At 37.1% G+C, this 11,726-nt stretch overlaps 1 protein-coding gene across 1 annotated transcript; it reads left to right on the top strand.

Moving 5' to 3' along the window:
- Positions 1-5,773: 5,773 nt before the first annotated feature.
- Positions 5,774-11,353, top strand: LOC121732436 (vacuolar protein sorting-associated protein 41 homolog). The gene is made up of 2 exons (XM_042122313.1): positions 5,774-6,316; positions 8,495-11,353. Exons 1-2 carry the CDS (start codon positions 5,881-5,883, stop codon positions 10,621-10,623), a joined length of 2,565 nt encoding a protein of 854 aa, XP_041978247.1. The 5' UTR covers positions 5,774-5,880; the 3' UTR covers positions 10,624-11,353.
- The last annotated feature ends 373 nt before the right edge of the window (positions 11,354-11,726 follow it).

Genomic DNA, 11,726 nt, shown 5'->3' with positions numbered 1-11,726 from the left:
AACACCACATGGGAATAAACAATAAAATCGTATTCCATTTTACGTAAGCGTAGCCATAGTTTGACAGTGGTGGTATTGTAAAATGATTAAAAATATGAGCTATTCTTTGAATAGATTTATAACTTTGATGATTGATCGGCTATTTCATTACTTTTATGCCTTAAATTTTTCTGTTTAGTATAAATTTATTTCCTTAAAAATATACATTATTGTCTTAGGAAAATATAAACATATTCGTGAAACGGATTATACATTCCACCATGTCACAGAATAGATACCTACCGTAGGTATATAATATATTATCCCACCAAAAACATTTTCATGTAAAAATGTTGCCAAGATGAGAACATAATAATTTAATAGTTCGTCGTGTCAAAAAGTAGTGAAATCTCATGTAGAGCCAAGTTTCTAACTTTACATACTCAGCCCTAAATCTAAAAACCTTAATTTTACACTAAAGCGCGGCAAAATATTTGATAATAATATTATATTGTGTCACCCGCACGAGGAGAATCTAAAATTTCTACACATTAGTTAAAATCGGTGGCCTGGCCATTTATCTTTAGTTACGGTATAATATCATTAGGTTCAAAGACCTGACGAATAACAAAATGGCCAAGCCACCGATTTTGACTAATGTGTAGAGTTTTTAGATTCTTCTCGTGCGGCTGACACATTATAAGTAATATTATTATATACTAAAAACAAAATTAATTTAATATTTCGGGGGGGCTCTCATACAACAAAAATGATTTTTCGCTATTTTTTCCTCTTGATAATAATAGATGTAGCTGCTGGTCGTCTACATCGCGATAAAGCTTGCACAAACAGTTTCATATAGTTGTTAATGCACTCTAATCGACAAGAGATGTCACTGTTGGGCACCTACATCGCACTATCGATGACGCGAAGATGTTTGGTATAGCCGTTTAACTTTCGAAGCCACTTTTTTTTGTTTTTAACTGACCGTAAACCAATGTTGTTTGCATTAAAAATATATTTTAAGACCTACTATACTAATGGAGAATGTTACTAGGTATGCCAAATTGCTTGAAATTTTGCCACAGTAAAGCCTGTGTGTATACAAATACACTGGTTTTTGTTGCAGTCAAAAATACTTAGTAGTTTTGATTTTATAGGGATTTAAAGTTTCGAAAAATATCGATTCCCGCTAACAGTCCCGCGACCGCTTGTGACGTCATAGCACAATTCTGCTGCGCGGGCCCCATACAATAAACGTGATTTTTTGCTCTATCTCAACAACGGCAAGAGGTAGGCACTTGAAATTTTCACCAAAGTCTTAATTATATGTGTACTTTAATAATTAATAATAATGTTATAATAAAATAAAAAATTAAGGGGGGCTCCCATACAAAAATCACAATTTTTGGAATATTTTGCTCTATAAACTATATTCTCTATTTTAGACGTCGTCTATTTTAGACGTGGGAGAGCCATGCTTAGGCACGAATGAGCCGGCTCGACCGGAGAAATACCACGTTCTCACAGAAAACCGGCGTGAAACAGCGCTTGCGCTGTGTTTCGCCGAGTGAGTGAGTTTACCGGAGGCCAAATCCCCTACCCTGTTTCCTTCCCTACCCTCCCTATTCCCTTCCCGTCCCATCCTCACGGGGGCGCTGATTCCGCTTCAAATAGGCACAAAAAACAGTTTGGTATCATAAGTCCAGCGTACCTAGAACGACTACGTCAAGAACCGCTATAGCTAGAGTTCTGAAATTTTTACAGATTATGTATATCTGTTGCCGCTACAACAACAAATACTAAAAACAAAATAAAATTAATATTTGAAGGGGGCTCCCTGGATACAACAAACGGCCTTTTTTGCTCGATATCAATAATCGCAACAGGTAGGCTCTTGATATTTTCACAAGGGCCTTAATTATATGTCTACTTCAATATTTAAGAACAATAATAAAATAAAATTAAAAAATAAGGGGGGCTCCCATACAAAAACACAATTTTTGTTCTATGTTGGCTTTATAACAGTACGGAACCCTTCGCGCGCGAGTCCGACTCGCACTTGGCCGATTTTTTAATGGCTGTTGGCTATAATAAAGTAGTAACGGTATGTTCCTTTATATTTATAAATAAAATACATAATACATAAACTGTAATATGAATTATTATTATAGTATTGAATATTAATATATTATACATACTAGAAATGAACAAAAGCTCATACATTGGTGATTTTATATAAATTATGTTAATGTTTTAATTTTTTAATATATTATTAATTATTATGTTGTCCTGATATTATGGTTAATGTAATTGTATTTTAAATCTAAATTGTAATTATCTTTGACGTCAAAAAGTGTTTTTGTAAACCTATTTTGAATAAATTATTTTGAAGTTTGAAGTTTGCTAGTGGATTAAATCTGTTTCATTGTTTAATTTACTTTATTAGGCTATTAAATGCTATGTACAATAATTTTTAATGAAATAAAACATTTATTTGAGCTCTTTTCTTTTTTTTTTAACTTTTGGTAAGTATGTTTTGAGTGAAAGGTTTTGCACTTAAAAGGTGAATGCCCAAAAATGTATGGACCAAAAACCCGCGGGGCTAAAATGGTCGCTTAGTTGAATCATACAATGAATCATTTACGATTCATTTTTAAACTTCTCTTAACGTGCAATTCATTTAATGATTCTTACTAAGCAATTCATTTGTTTCACATGTTTCTATGAAAAGTCATAAAAATGGTCCAATAAATCCGAATTGCTTTTCTGTCAAATAGCAGAATCATCAAATGTTACTTACTATAAACTTCATCTTTGATCTTAGAACTATTCTTATGTCGTAATACATTATAGAAATAGTTTAACTAAAGAAATTTAAAATTACAAAGTCGGTTTCAAAACTTTGAAGTTTGTATACAAACATGACTAAAGTAAAAAATGTTGCCAGCATATAGCATGGCTTCATAACGTTATCGAGTACTAGAAAAATTACCGTTACGAACCGTTATTTTTATAAGGGTAACTTAACGATATTTTTAGCGATATCTAGTAGGTAACATAACATTTAAATATAGTTTAAAAAATGCCGTTATTATTACCGTTAAAAATATCGTTATTTTCTGGTATGCGACGTTGCATACAAGTCTGTGGGTAACATTTTTAGATACCTATAGGTATAAAAATAACGTTATTAATACTGATATTTTAACGGTAATTTTTGGTATGCAACGATGCCAGTTCGACGCGACATCTTCCGTTCATGTTAGTAGACGCACGAAAACTTCGAGCACCAAAGTTTTTTTGCAAGATTTGTGCTTACCTACTTTTTAGGGTTCCGTAGTCAACAAGGAACCCTTATAGTTTCGGTCTGTCAGGCCGTCTGTCTGTCTGTATTAAATTTTACTGTGCCAGATGCGGACATCTATACTTACCGTCTTGTACCGCGTTTGAAATTACGCGCCATTCCACACGAACACGGACATGTCATACTTGTTCTTATTTACAGCGAACACTGCACAGTGCACGCGGGTGTGCTCGTACTATTTATTTACGCGCAAGATTGTTGATAAATTTAATTATTCAGTGAACCGTGAGCCGTGACCCGTTTGCTCGTTTGCCCCCTTATTTCATAAAAAAATCGACATGATGCATATTTTAGGGTTCCGTAGTCAACAAGGAACCCTTAGGGTGAGGCCAAACGAGCGTAATTTTGTGAGTCGTGAGTCACCTGATGGAAAGCAACTACCGTCGCCCATGGACATTCGCTACATCAGAAGAGCTGCAGGTGCGTTGCCGGCCTTTTAAGAGGGAATACGCTCTCTTCTTGAAGGTTTGCAGGTCGTATAGGTCCGGAAATACTGCTGGTGACAGTTCGTTCCAGAGTTTTACAGTGCGCGGCAGAAAGTTACGCGAAAAATGCACGGTGGAAAACTGCCACTCATCAAGGTGATGAGGATGGTAAGTATATTTTTCGCGTGGGGCGATGGCGAAAAGTTGTAGGAGGTATGATTCCGAACAATTCCTCAGAGCACTCCCCGTGATACAACCGATAGAGGATGTAGAGTGAAGCCACTTGTGATTTAGTTTATTCTTAAAATATATTATATTTGACATACTTTTTTAGGGTTCCGTACCCAAAGGGTAAAAACGGGACACTATTACTGAGACTTCGATGTCTGTCCGTCTGTCTGTCTTCAGGCTCTTACTCAAGAACCACTATAGCTAGACTTCTGAAATCTTCACAGATTGTGTATATCTGATGCCACTATAACAACAGATACTAAAAACTAAATAAAATTAAGATTCAAGGGAGGCTCCCATACAAAAAACGTGATTTTTTGCCCTTTTGGCTCCTAATCTATAATAGCTATATTATGTAGACACATGATTTTTTTACGAAATCCTCAATTATGTGTGTACTTTAATATTTAATCGCAAAATTAAAATAAAATAAATACTTAAGGGGGGCTCCCATACAAAAAACAATTTTTCCCTACTTTCGCTCTATAGCGGAACCCTTCGTGCGCGAGTCCGACTCGCACTTGGCCGATTTCTTTTCTATTTAATTGTACATTATTGTCTATCAACATCGCTTTCACGAGAAAGATCACAAAAACAAAGGAAATAACTAGTTGATTCGAAGTAGATACCATACTTTGTATCTCAGATTTATTTTTTCAAATTATCGGTTTCGGTTATGGTTTAGAAAAAAATTAATTGCACATTTTCAATCTACTATTTATGCTCTACTTTGCTGTACATAAATTATTTTAATCGACTATGGGTTTTTTTTGGGCATTGTCCTTTTTAACTAAAACTTCAAATTAAAAAAATACAACGGATGTTTCTTTTTTTTTCTTCTAAGTCCGACCTCTTGTTACGTAGTTTATATTCTCTTTGTCTCAAACTGTCGAAAAACCAAACGTCATATCGCAGAACGGGACGCGCGATAAATCGCGCGATATATCGCGCGTCGCGCGATTTACTTAAATCGCGGCGTTATTATCGCAGCAGTGTGTAACTGCATGAGCGTCCTCATACAAAATGTACTGAAAACATATATCGCGCGATCGATCGCGCGTTAAATCGCGCGATATATCGCGTCTGTCTGCGGGAGCCTTTAAGATTTTGATACAAACATGGAAAAATTATAAAAAATTTTAGGGGTCCCCATAGGTACAACTGAAGCAAAAAAAAATTATAAAAGTAGTTTGAACGAGATCTAGCAAGTACTTTTTTTATACGTCATAAATGGTAAACCTTAAACCAACAAAAAAAAAACCATCTAACCTATGCGTGTGGGGTATCTATGGATAGGTCTTTAAAAATCATATTGAAGTTTCTTATTAAATGTTTTTGTAACCTGAATAGTTTGCGAGAGAGTCTCTTCCAAAGTGGAAAAATGTGTGTCCCCCCCCTTCTAACTTCTAAAGTAGGGGCATGATAAGTCTAAAAATAATATATGATGTACATTACTATAAAAACTACCAACGAAAATTGGTTTGAATGAGATCTAGCAAGTAGTTTATTTTTTTATACGTCATAAATGGTAAACCTTAAATTAACTTTCATTAAATCAATTGAAATATTAAAAAAAATCAAAAACCTTTTAATTTTATAAAAATAAAACTTATTGCTACTGCGGAACCCTTCATGGGCGAGCCCAACTCGCACTTGGCCGGTTTTTTTTGTACTTCCAACTTGAACGTACCTTTCTTGCAGTTGCATGAAAAAGTAATAATGTCACTAGCAATTTGGCACAGCTGCCATCTGTCAATGTCAATAGAAGAATAACAAAGTGTACTGAGGAACCAAAATCTTATATTATTTTGTACAAAATTACGCATTATTCATTGATTATGTGAATTTTATAAAAGTAAAAAAAGTGTGTCGGTGAATATGACCCTTAATTTGGAGAGTTGCGACAGCCTGCCCCCGGATGAGGAGCCCAAACTAAAGTACGATCGAATGGGAAACGACCTCCAGAACATACTATTAAAGGATGCCGTGAGCTGTATCTGCGTTCATACGAAGTTTATTTGCCTAGGAACCCAATGGGGAGTCATTCATTTACTAGACCACGAGGGGAACACCGTTCCTATATCGCAGGACAATAATCAGAAGGATTTGCAAGCTCACGCGATCGCCGTCAACAAGATATCTGTAGATCTGAACGGGGAGTACATAGCGAGCTGCTCCGACGATGGCAAGGTGCTGGTGTACGGGCTTTACACCTCGGAGAACACCCACAATCTTACTTTAGGAAGAACTATGAAATCTGTGGCCTTAGACCCATATTACTTTCGGTCTGGTTCTGGAAGGAGGTTTCTGACAGGTAATTTGCATTAAATTCGGCCATAAAGTGCTAAAAATCTAATTGGTATTTAATAATGTGTATTTCATTTTCATGTTGTTCTCATTATAATAAATAATAATTATTGTTTTATCACATATTAGCAGTTTAAGTAATGAGATCATTAAAACAATAATTATTTTTATCTCAAATAAATAATGACTGCCATGAAGCACAGCTGAATGATAGCATAACCCACACACAAATGATTTTTCTGCAGAAAGACAAAGAAAATAAGTATCTAAATTTATAACAAACTGGAGTAAATGAATAACATTTTTTGGTAACAGTTTGGAACCACAGCTATGAACATTATTTCATTAAATCTCAATGTGCCTGATATTCTTAAACTGCTAAGGAAAAATTTCTTGGTTTTCTCAATGTGGTTTTCATTCTTGTTTTTATATTATTTATATTTAAGTTTAAGTAAACTTTACAGTCTTTTTATTCCTATATTTACTCCATGTTTGATTGTCCTTTCTTACTTCATATTTATTTCATTAACTACCTCTTACTCAATTGTCCTAGAGCCGGCTTTGGAACTACCCCTAGGTTTTTTATTTTAATGAGGTAGAGCTCCTTTACTATCCTCTCCTATTCTCTATGGGCCTATTAATAAAAGTATTTTTGTCTATATAATTTGTCTGTTTTGTGTACACTGTACACAAAATACATGTAAAAACTAAAAACTAAAGTCAAGATCATAGGGAAAAATAAACATACATTGGGTAGCCAAGACTCAGAAAACACTTACAAGAAAAGACACAGGTGTCTCGATTATGACGTCAGTATATTAATTATTGAGTTCATGAAAGTGGTTTCATAACAAAAGTTGCTTTAAATTACATAAGTTATTGAATGGTATACAAATATTAAGAAATTTAATAAAAAAAAATTCAACTTGAATATTCGTGGATAATGGAAATATTGGTGGATTAAAATTGGTATTCTAACTGTTGCTTATCAATACATTTTGGTCTTTGGATAATGTATTATAATATGTTAGAAAGAATCTTAGTAAATTTACAACCAAAAGGGACAATCACGGAAGAAACACTAGAAATAAGTACAAACTAGAAATACCGGTGATCAGACTTAGTAAAGTTAGTTAATCTTTTATAGGTCAACATATACGCCTTTACAATAAAATCCCAGAAAACGTTCAAAATCTTTCCATTAATAAATTTAATAAAGTAGTCAAAGAGTGTTTGTGTGCCAAAGCCTATTATAAGGTCAATGATTTCATAAACGATGGCACATCTTGGGAGTAGGATGGCTGCTTGCAAGGCTACTTCTACATTATTTTATGACTTACAATCATGTATGTATGTTGACATTGTATAATTTTAACTTACAACATTATAAACCTTATTTTAAAAAAAATAATTTTTTTCTCACTTTTTTTGGTAAAAAAGTGGGCCCCGTGCGAGTTTCTTACGCCGGTTCTTCTCGCCGGGTTAGTTCCTGAACCGGTGGTAGGCAGCATGTAGACTTTCAGAGAACATTTGCAAATTCTGAATAAAAAAAATTGAGTTTGAGTTGAACTTTGAAGGCGCATAATAAAAAAAATACAAAAATTATCAAGCTGAAATTTTGGAAACACTTATTTTTTACCGTTATTTCTATATTTTATTAACAAAATTCGCTAATCTTTGACCTTGTCATCATCCCTATTCCACACAACAGTAATTAACTGTCTGCACTTTGTTTATCCTTACTCAAGATAATCCTTTTTCAAATTGACAATTAATAGAAACATAAGAATCACTGATTCATCATTCAAATGCAACATTGTATACTAGGTATATCATATAGATATAGGGTGGATATAGGATGAGCAAGTGAAAAAAATATACAACTGTATTGTCCTCTCATATTATCTGTAATCTATATTATTATGTGTATGAAATTAAAATCCGCACACAGATTCAGCAAGCAGTATTGAGTGATTTTAAGGGTGTAATTAATATGCACATAGCCCTGAGTTTATATTTTATTAAATTCGATTAACAGCTAACATAATTGCTGGACATTTATTATTAACTTTACTTAGAAGAAGAAGAACTAATTTACCTAATTATTTATTATTTTTTTTAATTTTTATTCAAATTTTATTATTAATTTTAGAGTCAATAATATTCAATTACTCCTTTTCCCCAGGTGACAATAAGCTGACTTTATACGAGAAGACTTTCTTAAACCGCCTTCGGAGTACAGTATTATGCGAGTGCGAGGGCTACGTGCAGGCCATAGCCTGGCACGACCGCTTCGTGGCGTGGGCGAGCGAGGTGGGCGTGCGCGTCTACGATCTCGTCGCGCGCTGCTCCCTCGGCCTCATCCAGTGGGAGAAAAGCCCCAACCGATCCATCGAGGACTACCGCTGCAATCTCCTCTGGTCGGCGCCCAAGACTCTCATGATCGGGTGGGTGGACACGATCAGGATATGCATCATTCGAAAACGCAGCCATATAGAACTGCAGACTAGGGATGTCACCGAGTATCTAGTCGATCCCGTTTACACGTTTCAAACTGACTACTTTATCAGCGGTCTCGGTCCCCTAGACGACCAACTAGTCCTACTGGGAGTTCCGAAGGAAACCGACGCCGAGACCGGTAAAGCCCAGAGGCCGGTGCTGTCCGTCGCCGACTACAAGGACTGCGAGTTCTGCGAGGTGTCGACCGACAGCCTCAACATACGAGGCTACGAGGAGTACAACTGCAACGACTACTTTTTAGAAATACTCATCGAGGAGAATCGATTCTTCATCGTGTCGCCGAAGGACATCGTCGTAGCGAACCCCTACGACATCGACGATAAAGTGAACTGGCTCACGGAGCACGGGAGATTCGAGCGAGCTTTATCCGTTTTGGAGGAAAACGGAGGAAAGACGTCGAAGCACTCGGTGACGACCGTGGGCGTGCAGTACCTGGACCACCTGCTCGCCGAGAAATTATTCGAGGAGGCGGCCATACTCTGCGCGAGAATATGCCGAAACGACAAGGTGCTGTGGGAGAATCAAATTTTGAAATTCGCAGCTATCAATCAACTGCGGGCCGTGAGCGCGTACGTTCCCCGCAACGCCGAGCAGCCGCTCAGCGCGCACTTATACGAGATGATCTTCATCGAGTACTTAAAAGAGGATCCGCAGGGTTTCCTAAAAATTGTGAAGGAGTGGGATCCTAAGCTGTACAAAACGGGCGTGATAGTGAAAACGGTACTAGAATATTTGCTGTCCATATCGAAGGACCCCTCGAAAGATTCGAGCGACATAATGAGTCTGAACCTGAGCAAAGTCGATCAAAATATTTACTTAGAGGCGCTGGCGCTACTCTACTGCTACCAGAAGAAGTACGACAAAGCTCTGACGACGTACCTGAAGCTCCAGCACGAGGACGTGTTCAAGCTGATCAAGCTGAACGACATGTCTGCCGTCATCCACGACAAAATTAACGATCTGATGACCCTGGACTGCGACAAGGCGATATCGGTTCTCCTGGAGTACAAGATCCCGGTCGAGATCATAGAGAAGCAGCTGTCGAACGACGAGGACCTGTACAAGTACCTGGACGCGTACAGCAAGGTCGAGCCCAACGGCCGATACCACGGCAGGCTCGTGCAGCTGTACGCCAAGTACGCCCGGGAGAAGCTGCTGCCGTTCCTCAAGTGCAGCAACAACTACCCCATCCAGGAGGCGTTGGACGTCTGCGAGCACAACGAATTCTACCCCGAGATGGTGTTCCTGCTCGGCCGCATCGGCAACACCCGGGAGGCCCTGCAGATCATCGTGGACAAGCTGAACAACATCAACCAGGCCATCACCTTCTGCCAGGAGCACAACGACCGGGAGCTGTGGACGGACCTCATCGAGCGAACGGTAGACAAGCCCGAGTGCGTCACGCTCCTGCTCAAGCGGATCGGCAACTACGTCGACCCGCGGATGCTCATCCAGAACATCCAGTCCGGTTGTGAGATAAAGGACTTGAAGGACTCGCTGGCGAAGATGATGTGCGACTACCACCTGCAGATGTCAGTGCAGGAGGCGTGCAAAGTCATCACTTTGCGGAACTACTTCGACCTCCACGAGAAGCTGATCCTCAGCCAGCAGCGCGGGATCTCCGTCACCGACGACTTCCACTGCTCCGTGTGCACCGGCAAAATCATCATCAGGGATTTGGCGAACGCCTCCGACCTAGTGGTTTATAATTGTAGACACTCGTTTCATATAGAATGTTTGCCCGGCAAAACCAAAAGTGATGTATGTAGTGTGTGCACTGCTGTGAAAATGTGACCTCAAGATGCTCAAACTGAATTCTAAATGACTTTAATGAAATAAAGCGCTACTAGTTCTTAAAATGAAGTTCTGTTTTTCCAAATAATTTCTAAGTTTCCATGTTAACAAATTTTTTGTTCAGTTCAGTTGTGTGATGTGTCCTCTGACTGTGTGAAATACAGACAAAGACAATATTTAAGTACGGCCATATTATTGGGTTTTTTGTTACACGAAAATGTGATACTTATATTTAAAGTAGTTTGATTTGGTTATAATTATAAGACATTATATTATTTAGTTTAGGGTTAATTTAATAACCTATACAATATTATGTATAAATTTTCGTACTAAACTATCACAACTAAAAACCTATTTTAAATACATACCTACTATGAGCTAACTACATAATTATACACATTTTGGCTGTAAATTTTAGGGCGTTTTCACATTATCCGATCCGATATCGGTGTCGGACGCCGATACAAGTAAGTAAAATGTATGAAATAATATGTACCTGTCTTTCATATTGTCTGGCCCGATATCGGATATCGGTTCATACGTTTTACCTACCCCGATATTGGATCGGATAATGTGAAAACGCTCTTAGGCTTTATAAGATTATCGCGACTGGTGCTTGTATATTGATGGAGCGTTTGTGTACTCGACATTGTCGTACGTTAAGTATTCATATAAAACTGCAATATTCATACATAATAAAAGTTTAATACAAAATATTATATTTAAACCAGTTACTCGTTTTATTTAACTAATGTTACTTGGTATGACAATTTTGTTGCCTACATGAGTAACTATCAATAAAAAAATATTAATGGGGACAGTTTCAATGGCGGGCTTTTTTGCACAATTTTAGAACGTTTTTGAATTTTAAAACCTTTAATTTTACACTGTAAATTCTTAGATGGAGAAAAAAAACTAAAAATTAACTGGATTCCAATTAATGTATTTAATTCGTAATTCCATCGCAAGTGTTTTCCTATAGGTAGAAAATATATTTACTTACAAAGCAATATGGAAACATAATTTTATGTAAGGAAATGGATGTCGATAAAGTTCGATTAGAAAAATTTAAACAAAAGTTATCGCCATTTGCACAGAAAGTT

This window comes from Aricia agestis, chromosome 12 (genome assembly GCF_905147365.1).
Source record: "Aricia agestis chromosome 12, ilAriAges1.1, whole genome shotgun sequence".
In the NCBI taxonomy this organism is placed as follows: Eukaryota; Metazoa; Arthropoda; class Insecta; order Lepidoptera; family Lycaenidae; genus Aricia; species Aricia agestis.
Note: the sequence above shows the minus strand (reverse complement) of the source record. Positions and strands in the feature narration are given on the sequence as shown.

Excerpts from the sequence above, each read along its gene's own strand:
- LOC121732436 (XM_042122313.1), top strand. The coding sequence starts at position 5,881 with ATGACCCTTAATTTGGAGAGTTGCGACAGCCTGCCCCCGGATGAGGAG. Across the intron at positions 6,317-8,494 it reads TGGAAGGAGGTTTCTGACAG|GTGACAATAAGCTGACTTTA; the intron begins GTAATTTGCATT and ends CCTTTTCCCCAG.